We start from the raw sequence: 15,946 nt of genomic DNA, 5'->3' as shown, positions 1-15,946 counted from the left end.
CTAGACTTTAAAAATTGGGTGTACATGATTTTAAAAGTATATTTTTATACTTAACCATATTCTAGATAAAAGACATTATAGCTAGTTGAAAACATATATATTATTTTATAAGCTGAAATCATTACTTAAACGTACATTCCTCTGCTCTTTATATAATATCTTCTCAAGAGCAAATAATAAAGATTTTACATATATTGTATATGGTCGTCTAGGACTTTATTTATAGATTTTGTTAGTTGTTAACTAGCTAGGATATAAAATATCTATCAGTGCGTTATTTTGCTCCACTATATGATTTGAAGTGTTGCATGACATGTCTTCTAATACTTAGGTAGAATAAGATGTTTTTTAGCCAGAATAATTTGTTATAATCCTAACAAATATGCACGTGCATTGCATGACATGTGGATTTCTAATACTTAGGTTCCTGCGGTTTACACGGTTGCACAAATATGTACGGGTTTCATAGTTTGCTTCGCAAATATGCACGATAATTTGGCCAAAGCAATTTGCGGCCATTACCCACAGTTTGCTTAACAAAATAAATCCACGGTTGCTTATGGTTTATGATTAACAAAAAAAGGAAAAGAATAAATGAGTTTATGATTAACCAAAAACAAATGAAGATATATGAATAGAAACTACCGCTACCTTCAATGGGAGATTTTTTTTAAAAGGTAGTCTTTGGACTCTTTGATGATCTATCATGCAAGTTGCAGCAATTCCTCAAGAGAAGAAGCTGCTCCAAGACATAGAAGACAATGGTTTAACTTAATCAAAACATATATAAGATTGATATTGTTTTAGACTAGCATAGCCCATAATACTCCCATACTTGCATCAAAAGGCTATGTGTTTAGCTCAATAAAATCTGCAACATAACAAAAAATGGATAACTGATCAAACACAGGAACAAGGATTATTTCAATCACTAATAACATCTAATCATCAAGTCACACACACAGTCACAAGGTGCTAAAATGTTTGCAATGTAGTATAGTGCTCAATCATTGAAGCAGTTTATATCAGAGTCTCAGAGATGACCTGCTGGTGGACTTTGCCATTTGGCCAATGACTTCCTATAGATTGAATCTTGGACCCATCCTTTTCTTTGCAAACTAAACTTAACTTGATCTCAGCTAGTGTTCATCATTGATGAAGACACAAGAAGGATGGAAGGCAAACCTTGTCATCGCCCCGAGCTCTCGCCTTGCATCAAAAGGCTGTGTCCAGCTCAATGAAATCTGCATCGTCACAAAGAATTGACAGTTTGGTCATTATTCAGCATAACAAAGAATTTTTCAGCTTAACTAAGTCTACATCATAATAAACAAATAATCTCTAATGCAACAACTGTTAAATAATGGTAGACATGCAAGCTGTGCTATTGCTCACTGAATAATGACTACTATATATGAATAAAGAGGCATTATTCACAATGATAAGTGCTTGGTATGCAATTACGGCAAGTAAAAGGTTTAACCAACACAATAGGCAACTGTTGAATTAAATCAGATGATGCAACTCCAGACATCACATTAGTTATGGAGTGATGTAGAGAAAATAAATTGTTGCTAGATACATTGAAAAATGATAAAATTAGGAAAACTAGGACAGAACCTCAACTTTCAAGTATTTCAGTTTCAACACAAGTAATGCTGCTTCCGAGCCTTTTAGCATGTGCTACAGGGAAAGAGCACACTTCACCAATTTGACTAGGTAGTAAACGATCAAGAAGAGCAATTCAAATTTTTTTTCCAAGCAATGGCAATGCATATTCCAGTAAGGAAGCAATAGGACTGTATAATTACATGGAAAGGAGTAACATCTACAACCCTGACATACCTATCTGACAGTGCTATATACTAATTCTTTTAATGAAGATACTAGTACTTCCTAATCTGCCCAGAAATAGTGGTACCTATAGTTTCAATTCCTCTTTTTGCCCTATAACTGAAAAGCAATAATCGCAACTCAAGTACAAAAAATTTTGTGCTGCAAAGGCATCTTACTATATATGGTAGAACATACTTTAAAGAAACATAGACTAACTAATAATGAACACTGGGTTACTTCCATCATCCCCAATCATTCAAGCTGTGTATATCAGATCTGAAGAAACAAGAACTGACAACAGATTATGTTACTATGGATTGAATCTTGCACCTATCCCTTTATCTGCAAACCAAACCTAATCTCGATCTGAGCTAGGGTTCATGGCCTAATACAATCCAGGAAACAAGGAACAGATATGAAAAGAATAATCGAACCAGCGACACAAGAAGGATAGAAGGGAAACCCTGTTAGCAAAGGTCTCTACGGGGAGATGCGGTGGCGAGTCCACATCCATATCCAAAGACCCAACAGCCATGGACGCAACAGCCTCCTTCAGTTCCCACGCTGCCTCGTCCACGAGCGCAGCCTCCACTTCGAGGCCTCGACCGAGGCTGTCGCGCGACACCTTCATCTCGGCCGCCGGTCGTCTGTTATAACCGCTATTGTTTGCCATCCGCCGCCGCAGTCGTCCATAGCAGCAGCCGTCCTACGCAACAGTTGGCCGCCGCAGCCACCACCGTCCCCCTCAACCGCCGCCGGCGGCATCCGCAGCCCCCGCCACAGCTGTCTGCTCCAGCCGCCACCACCTTTTTTCCTTTTCGATGTATAAATGCTACAATCCGAGCGTGCGATGCCATAAAAAATATCGAATGCGGGCCCACTTTACCCCTCTTTCCACTATTCATGATAGCCAGTTGTTTTGACTCCATTCCTGTTTTGTTCTTATCCACTCGTTGCTCGACCTCGTATCATCCACCTTTAGTTTCTATCAACAACGCCCCCAATCCACCACCTCCTGAATCTCCCCCCTCCGTCGCCCTGACGAGCTCGGCCATCCCCGCCAACTTGGAACTGTCACGCAAATCCCTACAAGACAAGCCACATCAATGTAGTAGCCAGTGCCCAGCGAGAACTAGCATGTGCAGCGGAGTCGCTCGGGCTGTGTGATGAAACTGTAGCATGAGGAAAGTTGTTCCACCCTGATGTGCTATACTCTCCACCCTAAGCTCACATGGAGCCTCTCCTTGGGCGCGGTGGGTGCGGGCGGAGCTCCTCCGCGGGGCTTGGCTGGGCGCGGGCGCGGGCGCGGGCGGAGCTTGCCGCCGACGCGGCCGGCCGCGGGCCTCCGCTCCGTGCGGCATCCCCCACGTTAGCCGACGGAAGAGCTCCAGGTGGCGTCCATGGCGGGCTGTAGGTTTTGGTGTATTTGTTGCAAGCGTATGTTTCACGTATTTAAGATGTTTTTAAAAAATACTGCAAGTGTTTTATATAGATGTTGCAAAAAGTAGATCTAAATGTTGCAATATTGCAAATGTTTCATAGACATGTTGCATGTGTATAATTCGAATGTTACATTTTCATTGAGATGTTTCATATGGATTTTAAATATTCCATGAAACATGAAACATATGTAACCGATGGCTAACAATAATTTTTTTAACATGTTTTTTATGTTGCAAATGCTGATTTTTGGTGTTTGCAAATGTTTCATTTGATCTGGTCATGTTATTATATACAACATCAAATAAAATTGCGGCGGAAATTTTCTCTCAGATGATATCGTCTAATGGCAGCACCCGGATCGGACGTGTGGCCGCTAGCAGCTACCGTTCTGTCTCGATGGTTTTGACGGGTCGGCACTGCAAACCAGCAGACCATTGCTTCCATCGCCTGGCGGCCCGGGTCCATACCGGTCCGGCTCCAAACCGCGCTGGGGACCGGGCAATCGGTCCATCTGGGTCGGATACGGGCTGGTCCACGGTTTTTTCGAACCGACGAACAGGGCGACCTTTCCCTTCTCTCGGACTCTCTCCTCCTTGCTCTTCGTTCCCCGGCGGCGACGACTGGGCGAGCGGCGGCGCCATTTTTCCTGTCTTCGCCCAGCTCTTTGCCGGCGATGAGCGCATCCTCCAGGTATGCCCGCCCCTTATCTTTCCTTCTGCTGTGCGAGACGGAGCACCCAAACCCTAACGAAACTATTTATATTCGGATCTGAATCCAGTTACAATACCCTACAATATATTACCTACTAACTTCGATTTCTTTTGCAAGAATTATGCTGCGTCCGCCCCTGGACACATCGGTCGTCGTCGTCGTTTTGGAGACGACTGAGGTGTACATTGTGATCAGCTTGTCAACGAGAAGCGATACTCAGGTCATCTATGTCGACCCAACCACCGGTGCCCTGCGCTACATGGGAAATTATGGGGAGGACGTCTTTGATTCTGAGGCAGCGGCATTGAACTACATCACTGACGGATCAAGGATTCTGTCCAAGAGCACCACATACGCAAAAGCAGTGCTGGGCTATGCAGTGTTAGGAAGCTACGCTTTGCTTCTAGTTGCGACACAGTTGAGCGCTACCATACCGAATCTGCCTGGAGGTGGGTGCATATACACAGTGGCGGAGAGTCAATGGATAAAGATCCAGCTACATAACCCTCAACCTCAAGGGACTGGAGAGCAGAAAAATATCCGTGAATTGGCTGATCTTGACATTGATGGGAAGTATTACTTCTGTGAGACAAGGGATATTACCAGGCCCTTACCAAGCCGTATGACACTACGCGAACCAGATGAGGAATTTTTTTGGAATGAGTGGCTGTCAAAGCCCTTTAAGGACATTGGCTTGCCAGGGCACTGTGTCATTCTTTTGCAGGGGTTTGCTGAGTGTCGAAACTTTGGAGGTGCAGGGCAGCAAGGTGGGTTAGTTGCCCTTATCGCACGCCGTAGTCGGTTGCATCCTGGAACCCGCTATTTGGCTCGTGGACTAAATGCATGTTCAGGCACAGGTAATGAGGTTGAGTGCGAGCAGCTTGTTTGGGTTCCTAGAAAAGGTGGACAGTGTATCCCTTTTAGCTCGTATATTTGGCGGCGTGGAACTATACCGATATGGTGGGGTGCAGAAATAAAGAATGCTGTGTCAGTAGAAGCTGAAATTTATGTTGCTGATGATCCTTACAATGGGAGCTTACAATACTACCAGCGACTGAGTAGAAGATACGGCAATAAATCATCTGAAGCAAATGTATCTAGGCAAAAGAAATCTGGAATAGTTCCCATTGTTTGTGTTAACCTACTAAGATATGGTGAAGGAAAAACTGAGTCAGTTCTTGTCGATCATTTCAAAGAATCCCTGCAGTACATGAAGTCTACTGGAAAGCTTGGTAGCACGTGGATTCAGTTGATAAATTATGACTGGCATGCCACTGTGAAGTTAAAAGGACAGCAGCAAACAGTTGAGGGCCTTTGGAGACATCTTAAAGCACCTACAATGGCCATTGGCTTCAGTGAAGGGAAATACTATGATGTAAGGCAGCAACTTAAGGAATGTAAAGGATCCATTATCTGTAACGATGACATAAATGGCGGATTTTGCATGGAATCTATTCAGAATGGGGTGATACGTTTCAATTGTGCAGACTCTCTTGATCGGACCAATGCTGCTAGTTACTTTGGGACACTTCAAGTATTTGTTGAACAGTGTAGTCGATTGGGTATTTCACTTGACATAGATGCAATGTTTGGGTTATCAAGCAGATATTCTGAATATGGCAGTCGAAATGCTCGTTCTTTGCCCCCTGGATGGGAGGAGCGCTTTGACTCTGTAACAGGCAAATCATTTTATATCGATCATAATACACGGACGACCACATGGGAACATCCATGCCAGGAGGCTCCACAGAAGCCGTGGAAGAGATTTGATATGACATTTGATCAGTTCAAAGGCTCAACAATGCTTGCTCCAGTGAACCACCTTGCTGAACTCTTTCTTTTGGCTGGCGATATCCATGCCACGTTGTACACTGGCTCAAAAGCTATGCACAGCGAGATTCTGAACATATTCAAGGAGGAAACAGGAAAGTTTAGTAAATTCTCAGCTGTTCAGAATGTGAAGATTACGGTGCAAAGAAGGATCCATAATTATATGAATGATAGTTCACGCCAAAAACAGTTGGAGATGTTCCTTGGATTGAGACTATATAAGCATTTTCCGTCCATCCCTATGTTCCCTCTCAAAGTAGGTAAACTTACTCATTATCAGTATATTTCTTTCAAATTCATGTTGTTGGTCTTGATTTCAGTATACTATTTATATTATACTTTTTGTGGTAATATTCTTGATCTTGAAAATTTAGGTGCTATCAAGGCCGTCTGGATGCATGTTGAAGCCAGTTCCTTGTATCACCCCAGTGGCTGATGGTGGTTCCAGTCTTCTCAGCATCAAAAAGAAGGATCTCATTTGGGTATAGTTATTTAAATACAGTGTCCAGTAATTCCTGATTATTAGAAAATATTAGCTATTGGTAGCTGGGTAGCTGTAGATGGTCTGGCTCAACCGACCTTTGTCTGGCGTGCCTGCCTCCAGCTCCTATCACGCACAGGGTCCAATCGTATCTCCTCCTGACTCTGTTTCTATAAGTCAGGAGGTAGGTTGGCCTATATTATATATATGTAATTGATTTCCTATCATACATCCAACAATTGCGTGTGATATTCCACGCTATCACTGATAACTAACTGGTTTATTTAATTATTGTCTTGATTTTTTTTTCACATAGCATGTTAAGGACTTCTGCTCCTGCAGGTGTGTCAGCAAGGTGCAGATTACGTTGAACTTTTTATATACCTTGGGGAACCTTGTCAAGTCTGTCAACTGCTTCTTACTGTCTCCCACGGTGTTCAAGATTCTTCATATCCAGCAACTGTAGATATTAGACTTGGTTCAAGCATAGATGCCCTTAAGCTTGTGGTTGAGGTCCTTGTCTCTTATCTTTTCTCACTGGTTTATTATCATTTCTTTTAATTTCTTGCTCCAGCTATTTCATCAAATTTTCTTTTGCAAATAAAGTTATTTCACATATTTTTTTCGATTTGGCTTGACAAACTGTCACCCCTGTACCCAAAGTCAAGACTGCAGACACAGAAATGACAATCCTTGCTAAAATTTGAGCATCTTATGTGTCACCAAAATCTGGATTTAAGACACCTTGCTATTTTTGCGATCCCAACAATTTGAACTATGGCATGACACTTTTGCATGGTTCAGAACTAGAGTTAAGCTGCTTGCTGATAACTTTTGCTGAAACTGAAATTAGCTAAGCAGACTTTTGGCGTGGATTTCGGTTAAGTTTACAACCATTTCCATATATTATTCAGCTAATGTAGAAATTCAGATCCTTTTCTTTTCCTGGAACTTGCACAAAGGAGAGCCGTGCGTCATTTCATTAATAGAAGATGATAAGTTTGTTAGGTTACATGCCCTAACTGCCTACATTACACTTATAACATACGCGTCACATACATGTAAAAAATGAGTATACTACCAAAAAGAAAGAAGGATCATGTCTAGCTAACAGCACACGGAGATCCCTAGCTCAAGCCATTCACACAGATGGTACTGTCGATTTAAATTTGGTTATTGTTCCATCTGGTATTGGTTTCATCTGATACATTTGTGTCATTGTTAAAGTATTATTTTGTATTTTTCTACAATAATGCAATTATTTCTCTAGATATTTTCTGTGCATGCCAACTGCTATGCATTTGAACAATTGATATTTTTAAGGCATTTTCTAATTCTTTACTAGCCAGACAAAGGCCTGCACGTGTTATTATTTCCATTTGTTCCCTCTGCTGTATTTTGAACATCTTACTTTACTGGTAAATGAATATTAATTGGGATATTACTTGTTTAGGGTGCTTGCATTCCACAGTGTTCAAATGGCACAAATTTGTTGATTCCAGTCATGGGAAGAATTGATCCAGAGGACTTAGCTGTTACAGGGAAAAGTGCTAGGCCCAACGTTCAAGAGAGCACTTACCTTCCTTTGTTATATGACTTTGAAGAGTTAGAGGGAGAACTAAACTTTTTAAATCGGATTGTTGCATTATCTTTTCATCCATCTGTCGCATTGAGGACACCCATCACTCTTGGTGAGGTAAATTTTTGATGAAATTTGTCGACAGGATGCTTTTAGAATGTTATTTTGGGGTTTACCACTTATTCCTCTATATCTTTTTCTTGATTAGTTTGATAAATTTCCTTAACAGATTGAAGTACTTGGAGTTTCTCTTCCATGGGCAGACATGTTAAACAATAGTGGACGTGCTTCTGAATTTATGGAGCTTCTCCATAAAAAATTATCACATGCTCACTATGATCTAGGTTTGAAGTCTTATGCAAATTCTTCTGGTCCTGGGAGTTATACTAAAAGTTCATCATCAGTTCAACCAGGTGGTTCGGAAAATTTGTTGGATTTTCTCACAGGTGATTTTGACATGTCGAAGTCACATGTAACTGAAAATACATCTTTTGGTAATGGGGAACAAACAAACTTCTTAGATGATGGATTTGATGTTAACCCTTTTGCCCCTGCATTGGAAGTTCCTGTTCCTATAGTGAATAACCAGGTTGAAGAATATGGCAGCACACAGCTTTATATTCAATTTTTTGAATCCCTGTCTGGCTATAATAAGGTATCCATATGTTAAAAAAATCACCTTATTTCATTTCTATTTTTATATCTTCTTGTTATTGGTAGATTTTCTTGTATCCATGTCGAGCATTCCTTTTTCTAAAATAATCTGTGTGAATCCTGAAGTTACCTGTAATGGGCAAGAGGGTAGTTTCTAGTAACAACATTACTAAAACTTTTTTTTCCCTAACAAAGACAGCTTCCAATTATAAGTTGTATAATCTTTAGTTCTATTCAGGTTACAGTTGTGTTGCTTGTATGGTTGTGTACTTTAAATATTTTTAGAGTTCTGGCACTATTACTTTCCTTGCTTTCCAATACATACTTGTTTATTCTGAATAGATAAAGGAATAGAAATGGACCTCTTTTGAAGAAAAAAATGTGTGTATGAATCTAAATCCAATGTAGATGTAAACTTTATTCATCTTTCCAGGGAAAGGGTCTTACCTTTGAGCAAATGATGAAGCTAGAAATAAAACGTCTCCATCTTGGTCTTTCTGCCGCAGAAAGGGACCGGGCATTGTTATCAGTTGGTGTAATTCCTGCCACAGTAGATCCAAACCGTTCAGTTGATTATTCTTACCTGTTGAAACTGTCCAGCTTAGCTGATAATCTAGCGCTGCTGGGCCATGCAGTCCTTGAGGATCGTGTTAATGCTTCAATAGGCCTTGAAAAGGGCAGTGAACACACCATAGACTTTTGGAATATCAGTGAAAATGATGAATCCTGCTATGATGGGGCATGTGAAGTCCGTGCTCCATCTTCATCACAAGCTTCATCCACTGGAAAAAATCAATCAGTATTTGTGGAATGTTCCCAGTGTGAAAGGACTGTTTGCAAAGCTTGCTGTGCTGGGAGAGGAGCCTTCCTTTTGCTTAACACCTACAAGGATCTGAAGATATATGGTGGGAGTCAAGGTGGTGGGTGTTCAGTACTCGCAGATAGTTTTGTGTGCAAATCATGCTGCAGTGAAATTATCAAACGTGCATTGTATGTGGATTATGTCCGGGTTCTTCAGAGTTTGCGGAGAAAAGACCGTGCAGAGAAAGCAGCGCTGAATGCTGTGAATCAGGTCTGCCAACTAGAATCGAGCAAAATATCTGATTTATCACATAGTATTCAAACGGGTCAGAGGCAATTGAAACAGATCCTCGATGGTGAAGAATCCCTCGCAGCATTTCCATATGCAAGTTTTTTACAAATGGTATTTCTCAACTTTGTACTATGCTATCATAACTTGTACTCCTGTATGATGTGCTGCCCATTACTCCATACATACTGCTGTAAATACAACATCATTGCTGTAAATACCATGGGAAACAGTTATAAACTGGCTTCATGCTCATTTTTTTATTCTAAAGATGCCTCCGCCCCCTTTCTTTTCTTTTATTCTATGAAGTTTATCTTACCATAGATAATGCTTTGATCAAGCCCTCATGTTATATTACTCAGGTTGAAACTGCTGATGACTCTGAACCACTGCTATCATTACTGGCACCTCTTGGTACTGGAGATTACAAGTCTTACTGGAAAGGTCCCGAGAATAACACTTCAGTGGAGTTCTCGATTGTTCTTTGTGGTTTATCAGATGTTGCAGGTGTTGCCATAATTGTCAGTTCTTGTGGTTACTCAACATCTGACTGCCCTATTGTAAGATTGCCCAGTTTACTTTCTCTTTCTTCATCATGTTATCCTTATTTTATCTATAAAATCTGTACAGTCATTGTTAGCGAGGGTACATTAATATTGCATATACGGGAACGGGAATCCTAGCTATATGGATATACCTCGCTAGACATTTCCTTTTTCTTGACTATTGAAGAGAAGAGGATATTTAAGCTGGAGTTGATGAGATCATATTTTTAATCATGAAATCATGTAGCTTGATCAAATGAATGCTCTTTCTGAGCATGAGAAGGAAGACATTTCAGTTCAGCTGTACGCTTGAGCATGCTAAATGCTAATACAAGGGAAGCATGGTGAAGAATACTATCTTTCTCTACAGAATTATTTGCCACATAAGCTTCAGACACATCTCATGCAGAACCCACTTTTTTCCCAGAATGTCCACAAAAATGGAGAAAATTTGTAAAGAGGAAAATAGTTCTTAACATGGGCTCTATCCAGAGCAACACCTGGTTTTTCTAAAGACAAAATGCTAATATGCTTTCAATTATCTGGAGCTGCATTAGTAGTTTAGTACTTTGGTTCTGACTTGTGAAGTCTGAACCTACACTTCAGGATTGCACTAATGCTCTTTGCAGTTTAATTTATACTTGTAATAACAGTGGTTCCAGTTTTATGATTCGTGACAGTCACCTGTCTTTTCTATACATGCACCATTAGTGCTATGATGACACAACTACATCTAATTTGTTAGCATAATCCTGGCTAGAGTTACTGCGATGTGCAAGAGCTCCAAGACATCATTTGCATATACGGCAGTGTTTATCTATGCAAAAATAACAAGAGGATGTTGCTTTTGTCTGTTCTTTGCGTGCATTTTCTTTTTGGGTCTGCAATCAGTGCAATGTGCAAGAGATTATAAGCATCTTTTCCATATTCCGGCAGAGTTAGCTATCTGTGCATAACAAGATCATTTGAACTAATCGAGCTGTTTTCATTTTCAGTTTCTTTAGTCCATGTTTTTACTCCTTTGCTTCATATGCTAATAATCATGCTGCTTGTCCAGGTAGAGATATGGGCCAATAATAAAATACACAGAGAAGAACGTACATTCATAGGAAAGTGGGATATACAAGACATAGTATCTTCATCTCCGCATCTTTGTGGACCTGAAAAATCTAGTAGCATGAGTGAAGAACCAAGACACGTTAAATTTCACTTCCCAAATCCTATTCGCTGTCGTATAGTTTCAATAAAAATGACACTTCCCCATATTGGCTCTCGTTCAACCAAGTTTTGTGAGGAGTTTGATCTTCTGTCATTGGGTGATAGCTCATTTTATGAATCAAAGCCGACCAATCCACAAAATTCATTTATCCATGCAAAAAGAATTATCGTTTTCGGCAGTTCTTTGAGGAAGGAGATGGAGCCTGACACATCTGGGGGAATAATGGGAATGAAAAGTTATTTAGACAGATCACCATCCTTGGGGAGATTTAGGGTAAATCCTATGCCTTTGACTGAACAGGTTCCAGCTTTTCATTGTAGCTCTGACTGAAGCTTTGCTTTTGTATTTTCCAGATTCCAGTTGAAGCTGAGAGGCTGAGAGATAATGATCTTGTTCTTGAGCAATATCTCTTACCTAATTCACCTGGAATAGCTGGATTTCGGCTTGATTTTTTCAGTGTTATAAGACCTCGTGTGACCCATTCACCTTCCTCTTCGGAAATGGACACGAGGGAGTTTTCATTGACATGCTTGGAAGATAGATATGTAAATCAAGCAATTCTTTATATGCAGGTCACAATTGTTAAGGTACTAAGACACTGCCTCTGCTCAAAGTTTCTTATTTTAGTGGCTATATCTTTGTTATTTTTCTGCTTCTTGTGATCTCCTTTAATGCTTGTCCCTGTGCAGTCCAAACTGCCATGGAGTCCCTCCAGGTGTGACCTAGTTTGCTGATAGGTTTTGTTGCATACAGTTTAGGATTTTGCAAAATGGAGTGTTTTTTCTTATTCATGTTAGTATGGAATATTCAACTGAATCTTCTCTGAAACTTCATCGTTTTTATAATGGTGGTTAAAGAAGTTCTCTCTTCATATCTCGAATGACTATACACAAACTACAATATTGTTACTTCACCTATGTGATTGTGTTTGTCTGAAGTTTGCTGCAAACTTAATCATTTTCCACATATAATCGATTGTTCGATAAGCATACAGCTTAACTTTTTGATACCTATAAATATAATCTTTTTGGTGCCTATTTGATATTTGCATGCATAAACATATTTGTTGTGCTTGTGATTTTCTACAGGAGTCTGGCAAGGTGGTTGTAGAGGAATACCGTATACCCGAAGTAAAAGCGAATACACCGCTATATTTTGATTTTCCAGATCTACAACAAGATGTTCGTTGTGTTATCTTCAGATTACTTGGGGATGTCACTGCCTTTGTTGATGACATTTCTGAGCTTGATGGCTTGAACTTTCGAAATCTTCCTTTGGCATCTGGATTGTCTTTGTCAAATAAGATCAAGTTGTATTACTACGCTGATACATATGAGATGGGAAAGATCGGCAGTTTCTCAGCAGTATAATGTATCTGAGGTATGAAGTTCTTGCATTCTAAGCTATCTTATGAGCCTGTCTTATCACAGAGTTCTTAACTTGATTCTTTGACAATCAAGTTATGCTTATTTTTGAAAGAAAGTTTCAGTTGATAAAGGATATATGATGAATCTAAAACACATGACAAATTGGCTTATTACTTCTCTTCTCTATCTTAAGCTAGCTACCTCTATACCTTTGGATGGATCCTTAACATCCTTGAGCTAATCATGTAGCCAGCCTGATAGTGTCATGGTCCTGACCGCACACTAGGTTCGAATTAGAATTACATGTGGATGGGTATGGGTCCTTTTTATTGAGCCTCTCTTCTCTAGATTAAGCTACCTCGGTACACACGGATGGATCTTTAACATCCTTAAATTAACTGTGTAGCCAGACCGTCATGGTCTTGGTCCTGACCCTATGCTCCTATTCAAATTAGAGTTACACATGGATGGGTCTATCCAGTCCATACTGGCTTACCCATGTGAGGATTTTGGAAGGAATTAAAAATTTAGAAACATCTAATGTCTCTAATCTGGGGTGTAGGAGAATAGGATGCCTATAATGTGGTCGATGTATTGCATTGAGCCCCCTTGGGCGGTATATATAGAGTACAGAGACTTGGGGGGTAAGGCACCTCCCCGATACATATGGCAGTCCGGGATTACATATCCTAACCTATTAAATATACTCTAACATCCCCCCGCAGTCGTAGCGGTAGCAACACGAACGGACAGACTGAAGAACAATGGAGAATATCCCCGCGCAATTGGAACGCCGGTGCGAATGCTTTGACTGGAGTAGCTCATGCAGATGATAGCCCCTTAGTGCCGAAGAAGCCGAGGTTGAGGTGGACGTGGTCGAAGCCGTGGAGGAGGGCGCGGGTCCGAAGCATCGTCGAGGCACCTCAGTACACAAGATCAGCAGCTTCTGTCTGAGGACAGCAGCAGGACGGTAAGCGGCAGATGGCGATGGTAGACCAGGCAGCTAAAAAGCGCACGGGGGTCTTCCTTCAGCAACATCGGCGGTGGTGTCCGCGCAAGAACGGCAAGAGGCGCGGACTCGGATCATGTCCCAACTTGACGAGGACCGGCAGTGGATGGCGCCACCGCCGGAAAAGGTGGCATCGACGATGATGCGGCGACGAACGGCAGGGCGACGCAAACCCGATCTCTGATCGAGAAAAGAAAAAACTCAAAAATCACACAGCAGCAGTTCCCCACGACGGCGCCCGATGGCGCCCCACGCTGAGCAGCCCTGGATGCAGGCAGCGCCCGCCCGCGCAGAGGCGGCGGAGGCGACGGCGACGGATCCTGGCGGCGAGGTAGGTCTCCTTGCTGTGCTTGACGACGACAGGCACGGCGGATCAGAGGGATCCGCCGGGCATCCTACGAGGGCGCTGCCCCCGGCGGAGATCGATCTCCCCGGGGGCGGCGCGGCGGTGGCGGCGCGGCGGTGGCGGCTGTGGAAGCGGAAGCCTAGGTCGAAACCCTAACTCGTGATACCACGTAGGAGAATAGGATGCGTATAATGTGGTCGATGTATTGCATTGAGCCCCCTTGGGCGATATATATAGAGTATAGAGACTTGGGGGGTAAGGCACCTCCCCGATACATATGGCAGTCCGGGATTACATATCCTAACCTATCAAATATACTCTAACATGGGGCTTTTCAGCCCCCGCAACAAACTTTTCTCTGCCCCTTGTGAAACTTATCTGAATGTTCTGCTTAAGCTTGAAACTACGAATTAGTATATGTGGTTATTGTGTAACTACATCTGTTAGGAGATTGCTTCACACTGCTCTTTGACTTTGTCTTTACCTGTATTTAGGTCAGAGATGCCAACATGGGATGTTAACAGTTGGTAGAGTGTTGTTGTAAACTATTGTTTCTGTGTGTTGATGCGGGAGTGGCTGGCTGTTTCAACAAATACATGTCTTTTTGGAACATTCTTTTTCTTAAGTTTTCATGATCAGATGATGATTCGATTTGAGAGATCAAGGGATTTTGCCAGTAGAATTTCTGGAAGTTCATTTTTTTGTAGAATACCTGGAAATTCAGTACGATTGCAGTTTCAGGAACTGTCAGGTACATTTGTCAATACCTGTATGGGACCTTTGTAGGGCTAAGAAGTGAATTTGCATTTGGTTCTTTTTGGTCATACATATTTTGAGCACAGAATTTTACCAGTCCATTTGTATGATACACGGAACACGGCAATGCTGAGTTTATCACTCTTAGCTTGAACAGAACTGACGATGATATTTGACTATGGAACCAAAAACGATGGTAACCAGTTTAATGGCAGTGCCTGGCCTAAACTGTTAAATATCGAATCGGCTGGTAAGATGTGCTTATATATCTGTTCTATTCCAAACAATTTTTTTTTTTGCGAAGATCAAACAAATAATATTTTGATAAAACAGCACATTTGCTATCCAAAATTGACAGGTAAAACACTGGTTGGGTCTGGTCATATTGGCGTGTATCCGTGGACTAGCAAATTTTACTCCTCGAGCCACAAACAACTAATATGTTTTTTTATGTGGGATGTAAATAGTATGGATATTTTTTGACTGTCCGACTGAGGGGTGGATATCAATTTAGATAGTTTTTCTCGGATGTCCGGATATTGTTTCGGATATCTCGGATTGGATATTGGGTATTTAAATCGGATATAATATGACCAATATCATGCAAATATCTGGTCAGTTAATCCGGATAGTCAAATGGGATACTGCAGTCCGATAGTTGTATTATTCCATATATACGTTAATAAAAATTAGATTTAATCTCTAAAAATTTATAACTAATTCATTCTAATCTGAAAACTATAAAATTAGTACTATAATTTTTCTAAAAATATAATATATCTACTAATACTATATTGGAGTTGAATATTGTTTATTCCTAGTTTGAGAATTAAACTTGAACTCTGGTAATAATTCAACAATAAAGAATAGGTATTTTCCGTCTTCTTTTTAAAATAAACTTAATCTCGTATAATAGTTTGAACTCTAGCAACAATTTGACTGCTTCTACATATTTATCCATGTAATAATTTAGAAGTCAATATCATGTAATTGAGTGCCCAAAATGGTATGTAATCTTTTGTTAATTTGGTTAAATCAAGCATGATTTTAGTTTGAATCTAGCCTTCTTGAGTAGATGAA

At 40.9% G+C, this 15,946-nt stretch overlaps 1 protein-coding gene and 1 long non-coding RNA gene across 2 annotated transcripts; one reads left to right on the top strand and one right to left on the bottom strand.

The window, feature by feature from the left end:
• Nucleotides 1-915: 915 nt before the first annotated feature.
• On the bottom strand, nucleotides 916-2,507 carry LOC120699040. Its single transcript, XR_005685165.1, has 2 exons — nucleotides 2,300-2,507; nucleotides 916-1,244 (listed from the first exon to the last, which is right to left on the bottom strand). It is a non-coding gene; the product is annotated as an uncharacterized LOC120699040 (long non-coding RNA).
• A 1,274-nt stretch (nucleotides 2,508-3,781) lies between these two features.
• Nucleotides 3,782-15,035, top strand: LOC120699038 (probable phosphoinositide phosphatase SAC9). The gene is made up of 12 exons (XM_039982903.1): nucleotides 3,782-3,969; nucleotides 4,108-6,076; nucleotides 6,195-6,302; nucleotides 6,644-6,814; nucleotides 7,755-7,997; nucleotides 8,110-8,535; nucleotides 8,968-9,738; nucleotides 9,987-10,184; nucleotides 11,227-11,661; nucleotides 11,742-11,975; nucleotides 12,477-12,768; nucleotides 14,605-15,035. Exons 1-11 carry the CDS (start codon nucleotides 3,953-3,955, stop codon nucleotides 12,756-12,758), a joined length of 4,854 nt encoding a protein of 1,617 aa, XP_039838837.1. The 5' UTR covers nucleotides 3,782-3,952; the 3' UTR covers nucleotides 12,759-12,768; nucleotides 14,605-15,035.
• Nucleotides 15,036-15,946: the final 911 nt, after the last annotated feature.

The sequence above is a fragment of the Panicum virgatum genome, chromosome 3K (genome assembly GCF_016808335.1).
Source record: "Panicum virgatum strain AP13 chromosome 3K, P.virgatum_v5, whole genome shotgun sequence".
Taxonomy (NCBI): Eukaryota; Viridiplantae; Streptophyta; class Magnoliopsida; order Poales; family Poaceae; genus Panicum; species Panicum virgatum.
Note: the sequence above shows the minus strand (reverse complement) of the source record. Positions and strands in the feature narration are given on the sequence as shown.